This window comes from Panthera onca, chromosome F1, assembly GCF_046562875.1.
Source record: "Panthera onca isolate mPanOnc1 chromosome F1, mPanOnc1 haplotype 2, whole genome shotgun sequence".
Lineage (NCBI taxonomy): Eukaryota > Metazoa > Chordata > Mammalia > Carnivora > Felidae > Panthera > Panthera onca.
This window is the reverse complement of record NC_138355.1, coordinates 69970892-69982969: the sequence shown is the minus strand read 5'-3', so window position 1 is coordinate 69982969 and position 12078 is coordinate 69970892. Positions and strand designations below refer to the sequence as shown.

General features: G+C 59.5%; 2 protein-coding genes across 5 annotated transcripts; one reads left to right on the top strand and one right to left on the bottom strand.

Moving 5' to 3' along the window:
* Positions 1-85: 85 nt before the first annotated feature.
* TMEM79 (transmembrane protein 79) lies at positions 86-6699 on the top strand. 3 transcript variants are annotated; one of them, XM_078440868.2, is made up of 5 exons: positions 949-1451; positions 2245-3047; positions 3247-3460; positions 4313-4437; positions 5731-5844. In XM_078440868.2, the coding sequence occupies exons 2-4, from the start codon at positions 2288-2290 to the stop codon at positions 4410-4412; spliced, it is 1074 nt and encodes a 357-aa protein (XP_078296994.1). In that variant the 5' UTR covers positions 949-1451; positions 2245-2287; the 3' UTR covers positions 4413-4437; positions 5731-5844. The 3 variants fall into 3 exon arrangements, with proteins under 3 accessions (XP_060500637.1, XP_078296994.1, XP_060500638.1); XM_060644654.3 differs by lacking the exons at positions 949-1451; positions 4313-4437 and adding an exon at positions 86-359 and having other exon boundaries at positions 5731-6699; XM_060644655.3 differs by lacking the exon at positions 4313-4437 and having other exon boundaries at positions 970-1451; positions 5731-6699.
* Positions 6700-6947: 248 nt separating this feature from the next.
* On the bottom strand, positions 6948-9800 carry GLMP (glycosylated lysosomal membrane protein). 2 transcript variants are annotated; one of them, XM_060644652.3, is made up of 6 exons: positions 9631-9798; positions 8959-9216; positions 8566-8763; positions 8232-8450; positions 7568-7821; positions 6948-7443 (listed from the first exon to the last, which is right to left on the bottom strand). In XM_060644652.3, the coding sequence occupies exons 1-6, from the start codon at positions 9748-9750 to the stop codon at positions 7278-7280; spliced, it is 1215 nt and encodes a 404-aa protein (XP_060500635.1). In that variant the 5' UTR covers positions 9751-9798; the 3' UTR covers positions 6948-7277. The 2 variants fall into 2 exon arrangements, with proteins under 2 accessions (XP_060500635.1, XP_060500636.1); XM_060644653.2 differs by lacking the exon at positions 7568-7821 and having other exon boundaries at positions 9631-9800.
* Positions 9801-12078: the final 2278 nt, after the last annotated feature.

The following is a 12078-nucleotide window of genomic DNA, read 5'->3' as shown; positions in this document are numbered from 1 at the left end:
GCGGCTCAGCGGCGGGCCGGCGGCGGCGGCGGCGGCGGCGGGGGGGAAGGGGGTGGGGGGGGGGGGCATGCTACCAAGTCTCGCGAGGCTCGTTTTCCCTCCCGGGAAGTTGCCAGAACTAACTCTGGGCAGCGCGGCTTCTTTCCGGCCTCTCCAAGTCCTTGCGAAAAACTTTATTGACAAACCTGCCAGAGAACGGACAGTGGACCCGGCGAGGGGCTGGGGCTCAACTAAGGGTCGCGGCAGATGGGCCCACGGCCAGGAGCGAGACTTTGTTTTGTGCTGCGGTGGCCATTTGGTCCGCTCTGCCGACCCTACACCTGTCCCCCCGTTTGAGTCGCGTCTCTCTCAGGTTGCAGGTGATCCAGTTCTCCCTTTCCCCCGTTGCTTAAAAGAACAAACGAAAGTGTATGTGAGAGTTTCCCGGGGAGAGGAGGACCGTAAGAGTGAGGCCCCTCCAAGACGTGACCCTCGTGCAGGCGCCTCGCCCTCAGCTCCCCTACCCCACAGCCTTCCACTTGCTGTCTCTCAGCAGCCCAGCAAACATTTATTGAACGCCTGCTGTCTTCCAGCCTTGGGTTCTGGAGACACGGGCGAAGAGCGATCCAGACCCTGTCCCGCCCTCACAAAGCTCAAGTGACTTCGGGGTGAGGTCCCACAGGGATGAGAAGCCCCTCTCTCAGGTTTCTGCCTTGGAACGATTACCTTGGATTCCTATTGCTTTCTTGGCATTGAACCTAGGCTAAAAAAGCAAGGTATCTTGGGAAGTCTGGGGAAGTTGTGATAGGAACATAAATTCCCTTCCACCTCGGTGCTCCTGGTTCCAGCCACCAACCTTTCTTCTGTTCCTGAACCAGCCTAAGTGGGTCTTTTACTTGCTCTGGAGCCCTCCTCATTTCCTGTCAGGTCTCAGCTCAAATGTTGTCTTGGCAAAGAGGTTTTCTCTACTCAAACTGTCCTATTGATTAGGCTCTTTATTATCTGTTACCGCAATAGAACAGGCTACTCGAGGGCAGGGACCTTGCCTGCACTCTCCTCTCCTATGTCTGTGCCTAGAATAGTGCCTAGCCAATAACAGGTGCTCACCAAATACTGCACAAGTACGTGTAGAAGTTCCACCTTTTCTACCTACTCCGAGCACCCTTTGATGTGCCCTCTGCTTTCCTGAGCTTCAAGCTCCTACACATCCCATCTGCCTAGAGCACACACTTACCCTTGTGCCCAGCTGCACCCCCACTTTCGGAAAGGGTGACGTCCTCCAATGCTTTTTCTGTCGGCAGATTCAGCAGGGCAGGGCCTGCCCCTTTAATCTGGGCCCCACCTGCTCTGGTCAGACAGGTTTGGAGACACAGGTAAAGGGAGAGAGACTGAGAGGGATACTTGCAGAGCCAGCAGGGAGCTGGGCAGCTCCTTCCCAAACGTTGGGGACCCTCCGCCTCTGCAGATGGAAAGTAAGAGGGTGTCGTGGGTTCACACGGCAAGGGGTAGAAGGCCCTTGAGGAGGTGGAGGGAGGGGACTCTGCCCCATCCAGAAGCAGTGAGATGGGGGAAACGGAGAAAAACAGGAGGGGAGGCATGGGGAACGGCCATAATTAGACCCAGAAGCCAGAATGGACAGCCCCAGGCCCTCTGCAGAGGGAGGACGGAGGGCACGGACTAGCGAAGAGCATGGAAACCACCCAGGTACCCACACTGTGGACGAAAGAACAGGGCGCACTGCCGTTGCGGGCTCCTTGGGACAGATTTATTAGCAAATCACTGGTATCGGTTTCCGGGAGAGTTTCAAACAAGGATCTACAAGAAGGGGAGGTTTGAGGGTAAAGGCGCAGCCTCTGGCCACAAGAGGCCCCTTGTGGGAAGGGAGCTCCAGGCAAAGTTCTGGACACCCCACCTTCCTCTGGTTTCTGCACTAGGGTGGGCGTGACCCCGGGGGTTTCGGAGGGGGCTGGTAGAAGGCACGGGCGGGAGCCGGCTGAGGCCACAACTGCCAACGCCTGTGCCCCCTGACTCACCCTCTCCTGCTGGATGGCATCTGACGTCGAAAGGGTGTCTCCATTTCAGCCGCTCCCTTCCCTCCCACCTCCTTCTGTTTCAACACCTTCCTCGGTACCGTGTTCTTCCTAAGGCCCCGGAAGGGGCTAAAGCCCGTGAGACCAGCTGCCCCAGAGAGTTCCAAGTCTAGCCCCCTGTCCCAAGGGCCAGAAGCCAGGAACTTTTGACAGAGCTTTCTTCTGCTCCCTCTAGGGTGATAGGACCTCATGGTACACCCCAGAACTGAGGCCCCAGGATGACAGAACCCGAGACCCTGGCCCTGCTGGAAGTGAAGGGGTCTGAGGCCCCGGAGAAGAGCCCGCCCCAGGCCTTGGTCCCCAATGGCCGGCAGCCGGAAGGGGAAGGTGGGGCTGAGTCCTGTGGAGCCGAGTCCTCCAGGGCGGGGTCTTCTGCTGGGTCTCCCACCGCCGAAGAGGGGACTGAGGATGCTCTCGACAGCACGGTAAGCGAAGCTGCCACCCTGCCCTGGGGGACTGGCCCTCAGCCCAGTGCCCCGTTCCCAGACCCCCCCGGATGGCGGGACATCGAGCCCGAGCCCCTCCGCTCAGAGCCACCCACCAAGCTAGAGGAGTTGTCCGAAGATGATGCCAACCTGCTGCCCGAGAAGGCGGCCCGGGCCTTTGTGCCCATCGACCTGCAGTGCATCGAGCGGCGGCCCCAGGAGGACCTGGTTGTGCGCTGCGAGGCGGGTGAGGGCGAGCGCCACCGGACCCGCCCGCCTGCCCGGGCCACCCAGCCCGAGCCCCCCGAGCGCAAGTGGGCCGAGGCCGTGGTGAGGCCGCCAGGCCGCTCCTGTGGGGCCTGCGGGGGCTGCGGGGGCCGGGACGGGGTGCGGGCCGTGGCCTCGGTGGGAGCCGCCCTCGTTCTCTTCCCTTGCCTGCTGTACGGGGCCTACGCCTTCCTGCCCTTCGACGCCCCGCGGCTGCCCACCATGAGCTCCCGCCTCATCTACACGCTGCGCTGCGGGGTCTTTGCCACCTTCCCCATCGTACTGGGTGAGCCGGGCAGGGGAGAAGGGAGCGGGGCCGGGGGCGGAGTTCCCCTTCCCTGGGCCTCCCCCGCGCCGCCTGGTGTGCCCAGCCGGTGTGCCCAGCCGGTGCCGGGGTGGGAGCCCCACCGCGAACCCTCCCCCGCCTCCCGTGGCCGCTGGGCGCTGACCCCCTGTGCGCCCTTCCCCCCTCCCCCCTGCCCCAGGGCTCCTGGTGTACGGGCTCAGCCTCTTGTGCTTCTCGGCGCTGCGGCCCTTTGGGGAGCCGCGGCGGGAGGTGGAGATCCACCGGCGCTATGTGGCCCAGTCGGTCCAGCTCTTCATCCTGTACTTTTTCAACCTGGCCGTGCTCGCCACCTACCTGCCCCAAGAGACCCTCAAGCTGCTCCCTCTGCTCACTGGCCTCTTTGCCGTCTCCCGGTGAGTGGGGTTGCGGGTGGGGCCCGGGGGAGATGATGGTGCTGGAGGGGCCCAGGCGTCTGGCCTGGGGAGATGGGGGCAGGGAGCCCACACGTGCGTCCTGCATCGGTGCCTCCACTGTCCCCCTTGCACCTTGCCTCACCTGGTAGCAGGTGTGTCTTCCCAAAGGAAGTTGAGTGCAGAGACCCAGGTACCAGCCTAACACTGGAAGGGCTTTCCGGTGTCATCTCGATCAACCTCCTGCTCGTTGCTGGGAGCGCTCTTCCGTGACCCTCTGGTCAGCTGGCCACTGGCCTCTAGCTGAACACTCCCTGTGACCAAGTGTCCAGTTCTTTGTAAGAGTGTCTGTTTCATTTTTCAAGTCCCATCACTAGAAAGTTTTTATTTATATTGTGCTAAAAAGTGCGCCCCTGACTTTGACTCTGGAGTTGCCTAAGACCATTCAGACACTTGACCACAGCTCCCAGTCCCCCCACTGCAACACCCTGCTCCCCCAGGGTCCCTCGGGCTCCTGTGACCTTCCCTCTGGCCAGGGGGGTCTCCTGCTTGTCCGTTGTCACAGGCATTGGCCTCCTGTTCCTACAGACGAGAGGCCACAGTGGCTCTCACAGCAGCCCCGCTCCTCTGCTCTCATTTGGAAGTCACCTGAACCCTTGGGGCTGCTTTCACGTGAACTGCTGCTGACCCAGAAAGTACTTCTGAATTTCTGGAGGCACACGGAGATCTTCCCATTTTTTCCCCTAACGTATTTCCTGTTGTTAACTTTTGATACGGGATTCCCAGTCACTTTAGCTGCTAGAACATTCTTTCTCTTGAGCTGGAATCTGTCTCCTCTGCCGCTTCTGATTGTAGTGTAGTGGTTGTCTGTCCCACCGGCCTCCTGACCAGCGTGCAGCCTGGTTTCTCCTCCCCGTGTGACTCACCCTCCCGTGTGCGTCTTGGGGAGTGCTGATCTCAGACAGAAGTCGGCTTGAGCAGTAAGAATCGTCAGGGGGCTAAAGAGCACCCCCGGGGCTGTCCAGCCTGCCTCACCCACTTCACCGTGGGGAAGGCACAGCAGACCAGGGGAGAGGAGCTGCTCAGGCCGCTCAGCAGTGGTGGGGCCTGGAATACAGGCCCCTCCGTCTGTCACCAGGGCCCTTTCTTCCCTACCACGGGGCAAGTTACTCACACGCTCGGGCCTCCACTTCTCCATCTGTGAAATGGAGCTGTGGGGATTAGCGAGTTAATTCACGTAGCCTGCTTGCCAGAGTCGGCCTGATAAGGGCTCACCAGGGGAACCTTTCCTTCATTCTGCCTTGCTGCCCCCCAGGGCAGTACAGAAGCAGCAGGTACTTTCCCCTGCTCCGGGAAAAGAGCGAGGCACGTCACTTCTGTAGTAAGGGGTCCTTCCTGTATTGAGAGGAAGCTGAGGGGTGTGGATTTGGAGTACATCTTCCGAGAGGGGAAGGTCCCATGCCTCTGGGCTTCAGGCCCTCTCAAAGCTGGCTTCCTTACCCTCTTTTCCCCCCGCCCCTCTAAAATGGCAGGAGAGAGGGCGATGAACGGGCTTGGGTTCAAATCACGGTTCTACTATTTCCCTGATGTGTGACGTTGGGCCAGTTTTACTCAACCCCTTTGGAATCTGGGTTTCTTCTTCAAAAGGAGAGATAAATACAGTGGAGCATACTACAGCCGTAAAAGAATGAGGAGGCTGTTTCTGTACCGATGGAGCTGCACTCAAGACACGGTCAATGGGGAAAAGCGTGCAGAGCAGTCTACACGGCATGCTACCAAACTTGAGAAAAGGAAAACATAAATCTTTTGCTCACTCATCTACACGTACAACAGCCCTTGATGTGCCAGCCACCGTGACACTGGACGTCCGAGGAGGGGGTGGAGTGGAGGTGGAGAGAACAGGGTGGCTGCGAGTCAGGACAGGAAGACATTTTACCGCGCTCACCGCAGCCTTGGCGTTTCCAACCATGTGGCTGTATGGTGCCCACGCCAAAGTTTTACACTTAAGTTTAAAAAGGAGACAGAGGGAGGGGAATGACGCCTCGGCCTCTCAGACACGTGGGGAAGTCTAAATAGGCCCCTGGAGGAATCAGTGCGGCGCCTAGTACATAGTAAGCACGTATCCGCCAGGAGTTGAGAAGTGTCAGTTGTAGGCACCGACCCGCGTGGGCCCCCCTGCCTGTGCTCCCCTCCCCCAGCCTGTATGCCAGCTAGCCTGTGCACTCCTCTCCGGGGGCCTGACTTCCTCTTGCCCCCCCCACCCCGCCCCCCAGGCTGATATACTGGCTGACCTTCGCCGTGGGCCGCTCCTTCCGAGGCTTCGGCTACGGCCTCACGTTCCTGCCCCTGCTGTCCATGCTGGTGTGGAACCTGTACTACATGTTCGTGGTGGAGCCCGAGCGCATGCTCACCGCGGCCGAGAGCCGCCTCGACTACCCCGACCACGCCCGCTCGGCCTCGGACCACAGGCCCCGGCCCTGGGGCTGAGTGCCCGCCCTCTCACCGCCCCCACCCCAGGCCGAGCCCCACTACTGCCCTGACTGTCCTCTGCCCTCCGTCGGTATTGCCCTCCACCTTGGGGGCCTGGGGCAATCGTGAGGGAGGGACTTTGGTTTTTGGCAGGGAACGAAGTGGACAGCTACGCCCCTTACGGAAGCTGAGGGCCCAGGGCCAGGAGCAGCCCCCAGCACTGCCACTAGCCCACGTGCCCACAGTGGCCACCCCCCCTCCCCGCCCCGGCCTCCAGCCTCCAGCCTCCCATGAGGCACCAAGTGGGCAGAGCCACAGCCAAACTGACCGTTTCTGTGCCACTGTCCAAGCAGAGGGCCTCGGGGAGACTGGAAGTGTTGCCCGTGCCCAAGATAAAGGCTGGGCATCCCACCAAACTGGACTTCCACGTTTGGTGAAAACCTTCCTGGGGCCCTGGGGCCCTGGGCTCCACTATTGGCCTTTGTAGGATCTTTAGCCTCCGTCGAGATGATCAAAACTGCCCCCGCCAGAGCTGCGGCCTCCGGTCTTCCAACCTATTTAGGCCCCTCGAACCTCCGGCCTCCAAACTGCCCAGAAGCCGCCACGCCCCTCCCATGGGAAGAGGTGCGGAGGGGGAGGCCTGCCTCCCCAGAGGGCAGGGGTATGTGTGTGCCAGCACCCACGTGTGTGCTGGCTGGGGAGCAGCTGCAAGGCACAGTGGCCGACGTCGACACCGTCTGACCATGTGTCTGACAATAAATGGCTGCCACAGCTTCCCCGGCTCTTCTTTGTGGTTGCCCCCCGCTCTCAAGCGTCCCTTCCTCGTCAGACCCAAGCTGCATCAGACTCTCCCCACATGACGGAGTGAGGCTGGAGGCAGCCTGGTCCCATGCGGGGAGGGAAGCTATGTCTGGTGAGAAGGGGCCGCACTGGAGCAGTGCCTCCCACGCCCCTCCCACCGCCCCCCATTCCCAGGACCGGCCGCACAGCAGCCCGCGACACCCACACACCGAGAGAGGAGCCCAGGGCAGAAAATGAGTCTATTTCGTGCCCTCCAGGGCAGCCAGTCAGTCAGAAGGCCTCTCGTTTAGGCCTGTGAGTCCCATTTAAGGGAAATGGGGGAAGAGGGGCAGTAAGGCATCGCCAAGGGACCCTCCCTCCAGCCATCGCCCTGCCCCTGGCCCTCCCCAGAGTATGAGGGCAGCCCCATCTGGGGGTTCTCCGGAAAGGTGGAGGTGTCCCTGATGTTCTGCAGAAAAGCCAGGTGGGAGAAGGGAGCAGCTGACCCCCCGTCTGGCAGACCAGCAGGGCAAGTCCGGGGATCAACGTCCAGCCCTCCAGAGAGCGGGCCTCAGTTTATGCGCTGGTATTCTGAGCACTGCCTGTGGCCCAGCAGCAGAAACACGCCTCCAGCCAGCAGCATGAGCCCCGGGGCACCCAGGGCCACCGCCATGATGCCTAGGACTAGCGGGGACAAGGTGTCCAATGGAGGGGTGCCCACACCCAGGAGCGTCGACCTGAGGCGAGCACAAGTGAGAAACAGAGGTGAGCACATTAGACGAATACGCTGGGAGGCCAGGCTCCCCCACGTCCCCTCCCAAAGCCCCGGCTCAGCACCCCCACCCTGCCCCAGGCCCTCACCAACTGAGGTAGTGTGCGTCCCAGTAGCCAGGGCCTGTGGAAGTCCCAAATGTCAAATTGAAGGCACAGAAGTTATTGTGGGACTCAAAGAAGGCTCTGACTATGGGTGACTGGGGGAGGTATGCCAAAGAGGGGTGAAGAGGGGAAGCTTGGCAGGGCAGGGCTGATTCCCGGCCCCTCTGCCTCTGGGAGAAAGCCACTGGTCGCCACTGCACGAAGCCGGATGGGAGGGAGCCCCACAGCAGCTGGTTCACCTGGGGAGAAAGACAAGCCACAGGCTGAGGAGGACCAGCCTGTGCCCAACCCTTCTGTTCCCCCACCCTTCCCGGCCTCCAACTGTCACTAGGTGTCCTGAGTCCTGGGTCTGCTTCAAGGACTCACAGGCTGTCGGCACAGAGCCTTCATCTCTCCTCTGTCGGAAGGGGAGTTGGGCCACGGGCACTGGGTCCTTTTCCAGCCCCAACCCTCTGCAAACCTGCACTCAGCTCCTGCCCCCAGACCCCCAGGCCCCCAGGGCCGCCTTCCGTCTTCTCCACTGAAGGCAGAGATTTGTCAGCACAGTGACCGTCACTTAAAGGAGCTGAACTATGTCGCTAAAAGATAAACGGTTCCATGATTCTCTCCGCATCCCCCCACCCACCCGCCTCTCTGCTGAAGGCCTGACCTGGAAGACAGCAGGTGCATATTCATCGTCGATGGAATGTTGCTCCTGCATCAAGGGGCAGTCGGGGCCCTGGCCCAGGGTGGCTACCTCCAGCCCAAACAGGGAGCGGTTTCCCCGGGGAGAGGCCCCGACCAGGGCCACCTCTAGCTGGCAGGTGTCGGCCGAATGCAGGAGGCGCGGGGGCTGGTCTGGTCTGCCGGATCCAGAGAAGGCCTGCACCTGGGATGGGGGAGGTGGGGGAGGACGGGAAGCAGGGGGGCAGGCCTGGCTTTGAAGGGCACCCCCACCCTCATAAACCAGCCTTCTGAGTTCCTCTGCTTCCCCACACCCTTACCCTGAAGGCGAGGCTGCCATTGGCAAAAGCCCCGGTGGGGTCGTCAGTGGGGCGGCCTCGAAACGTGGCGCTCAGGGTGGCAGGCTCCAATGAGTCCGTGATATTGTTCCAGGAGAACTTGGCCAGGGAATACGGGGGATACGGTTCTCCCGGAGGCTTGGCCCCCTCGGATGTGTTGGCGCCATCAAATTCAAAGAGCTGGCGGGTGGGGTGAGGTGGGGCAGGGCTTGCCTGAGTCCAGCTGTCCCCGGAACCACCCCCACCCACGGGCCCCCACCCGCAGGCTCCCGTACCTGACTGCTTCCCGTACCCCGTCTTCAGTCCCTCCCTCGAATCCGGATGAACCCTCTGCTCCGCACACGCTCCCCCTTGGTTCTCCCCCAACCTCCTCACCCTGGTAAAGACAAGGGCAGAAGAGAACTGGATGCTGTCCTTGGGGAGCACCACCAGGCCCCCGTCAGGCTCAGGGGACAGCAGGAGGCTCCAGTTGACACTCAGGGTGCTGTGGGGGGTGTCGGTGGCCACGAGCAGCACTGCCGGAGGCCCCACGCTGCTCCACACGTAGTGCAGCGTGGAGTTGGTTCCCACCGCCCGGATGTGCAGGAGGTTCTGGGGGGCGTCCAGCCCGGGAGGGATGACCTCCAGAGACACCTAGAACACGGAGCAGTGGAGGGTCCAGGGAACAGGGTCGGGGGAGAGACACAGGGCAAAGCAGCTTGGACATGATGGGGAGAGGCAGGAGGCGTGTTGAGGGCTGGGGGAGAGGAGGGCAGAGCCACAACTGCCCGCCCCCAGCGGACGGATGAGGGCGCAGGGCAGGGGCAGGGGGAGAAGCGGCCCAACGCTCGCCTGGACCTGGGTCGCTCAGGGCTGAGTCAGGGCCCAGCTTCCACTGGAAGACAGGGAACCCTCACGCCCGCCCTCCTCCACAGTCCTGTCCCAGGAGCCCTGGCTGAAGAACTCGTCTCCAAGCAGCCACCCCACCCCTGCGCCTCGGGTGCCCCGGATTCCAAGCTCACTCCCAGGGCTGTGTTTCCCGAAACATCTACTGCTCTAGCCCCTCACCTGGCGGGTCTCCTCCCCCAGCAGGCCAAGCGGGGCTGCAGACGCAAGCAAACTCAGGAGGAGCATGGGGCTGGGGGCACAGCGCCCCCAGCCCCGGCGGGGCCCCTCAGAGCCGCACATGCGGCCCCAGCCTCCGAGGGCGGAAGACACACCGCAGTCATGTGACTCTCAGATGCAGCTGATCTCTCTGCAGGGCGGGGCCAAGCCAGCAGCTCTTAAAGAGACCGCCTCCTTCCACCCAGATTCCGGCTTGAGCAACTCGTCCCCTGGGGCTGCGAGGCGTCCCGGCCTGCACAGGTGCACAGCCACACTCGCGGCCTCTCCTACCCGACTGGCCCCGCTCTTGCCTACAAGTGGCCAGGGTGTCTGCATTCAAGATCCGAATGGACCCCAATAAACTGGGTCCAGTGAGGAAGGCAGAGGGATTCGAAGGACTTCCGGGACGAAGACGGCAGACCCCAGATAGTTCTTTTTGTCAATTATTAATATTTATGGAGCCCCCGGGTACGCCGGTTCCTGTCCTAGAAGAGCTTACGGTTTTATTGTGGAGAAGAGAGACGTCAGTAAATAGGATGTGAGAACAGCACGTAGTATTTGCAAAGGAGCTCCTGTCTGGCTGAACAAACCCGCTTGTTGTTGTTCTTTGGTGTTTCTGCTTAAAATTATTTTGGCTAATTATTTTGGCTAATAATAAATGCATAGGACACAAAATTCATAAGGTACCAAAAGGTATCATCTTTATTCCCCAGTGACTTGGGTCTTTCCCTCAAACAACCACTGTTACTTTTGAGTCCTTCCGAAGACATTCTATGCAGGGATGCCAGGACTCTTGATCTCGGGGTTGTGAGTTCAAGCGCCAGGCTGGGCCTAGAGCTTACTTGCCACATATATACACATCTTGCATGTATATACATACAGGCGATACCACACATTGGCATCCAGACACCGCTCTGCAGCTTGCTTTTTCATTTTCACTTGCACATGGAGGACTGTTCTGTATCGATGCACCTGGCACTGCCTCTGTCCACTGGTCTTTCAGTGACACTGCAGGGGGACGTCCCATGGATATGTTTGACCAGAACCTCGCGTTTCCAACATTTGGCTACGGCGAACATTGAAATGAATGTCCCTGTATGTACTGCATTTCATATATATTTGAACCCAAATCTGTAAGATCAAGTCAGGGTTCGAGCTGCCAGGTGGAACTGACCTCTGCCTGAGACCAGAGGGCCTGTTTTCCCCCACCCTCGCTGAGTCTTTACCAGGCTTCTTGGCATTTCCCGCTGAATTAGGTGGACACCTCCTGTTCTACAGTCACTCTGGAGCTGTTGTTTGCCTATTTTTCTGTAGTCCCAATCATCTTGACTGCCACATTCTGAAAATTCTGTAAAGAAATTCACCTTTGTATTGGTACAAATATCACACCCCCCCACACTTTGTTCTCAGCACGTCAATTTTTTTGCCCTTATTTTTCCCCACTGTGATAAATACGTTTAAAAATCTCCCGTTTTCTTCTAGTTTCACTTGCTTGTATTTAAATCTTTCAGCTGCCTCGAATTAATTTTGCAAACAATGAAGTAGGAATCCAATTTCATTTTCCCCCAAAATGGCTACTCTAGGATGAACTCAAGTTTTCTCAAAAAACTCATTTTTGAGACAAGTAACTTGTATCTTCTGAGTATCAACTCCGGGACCTGACAAGGGCAAGCGAAAACAAGAGTGCTGGCTGAGTACGGAGGGCCGGAGTAGTCTGGAATCCAAGCCTCCCCACCACCCAAAGAAATGTTGCTTTATGGGAGAACGGGATTTGGTGGAGTCTAGGAGTCTGACAGTAGGAAGGACCATGTGCAAAGTCAAGGAGGCGGCAAAGCTGTGTTCACGGAACAGTTTAGTGATGGAGACTCACGCCAGGCAATACAGAACACGGTGTGGGCAGCCCGCAATCCCAATGTTCAGTTTTGGCCCGGGCAGCACTAAGGGCCTTTGAAAGCCAGAGGGGAGAACCGACTTGCCAGATCGAACTTGCCAGAAGGGATTTCCACGGGCCCAGGACGCACAGCTGCTCCCAGAGGAGAGGCCCCGACAGCAGCCAGAAAGCCCCCGTTTACCCAGCAGTCACCCAAGTCAGAGCTGCAACCAGAGTGGACGTCAGGGCCAATCACAAATGGGAGGGAGGGATCCTCACGGTGTGACTACCTTCCTCTGTAACTTCTCAGGTCCTGTGAGCACTACTTTGTCAACTTCTATGCACTTGTTTGAGATTAATCCATTGTCTTTCTCTAAGACAGAATGACAAGCACTGCAAGTACAGAGGCAGGGAGGGCGCCCAGGTAGCTCAGCTGGTTGGGCATCTGACTCTCGATTTCAGTTCGGGTCACCATCCCAGGGAGGTGGGATCGAGGCCCAGGTCAGGCAGGCTCTGATTCTCTCTCCCCCCCACTCTACCCC

What these genes read in the sequence shown, in the direction of transcription:
- TMEM79 (XM_060644654.3), top strand. Translation starts at nt 2,288, where the DNA reads ATGACAGAACCCGAGACCCTGGCCCTGCTGGAAGTGAAGGGGTCTGAG. An exon ending in CACCTTCCCCATCGTACTGG is followed by an intron (nt 3,048 to 3,246) that starts GTGAGCCGGGCA and finishes CCCCTGCCCCAG; the next exon opens with GGCTCCTGGTGTACGGGCTC. An exon ending in GGCCTCTTTGCCGTCTCCCG is followed by an intron (nt 3,461 to 5,730) that starts GTGAGTGGGGTT and finishes CCCGCCCCCCAG; the next exon opens with GCTGATATACTGGCTGACCT.
- GLMP (XM_060644652.3), bottom strand. Translation starts at nt 9,750, where the DNA reads ATGTGCGGCTCTGAGGGGCCCCGCCGGGGCTGGGGGCGCTGTGCCCCC. An exon ending in TGGGGGAGGAGACCCGCCAG is followed by an intron (nt 9,217 to 9,630) that starts GTGAGGGGCTAG and finishes TCCGTGTTCTAG; the next exon opens with GTGTCTCTGGAGGTCATCCC. An exon ending in ATGCACCTGCTGTCTTCCAG is followed by an intron (nt 7,822 to 8,231) that starts GTCAGGCCTTCA and finishes CTTTCTCCCCAG; the next exon opens with GTGAACCAGCTGCTGTGGGG.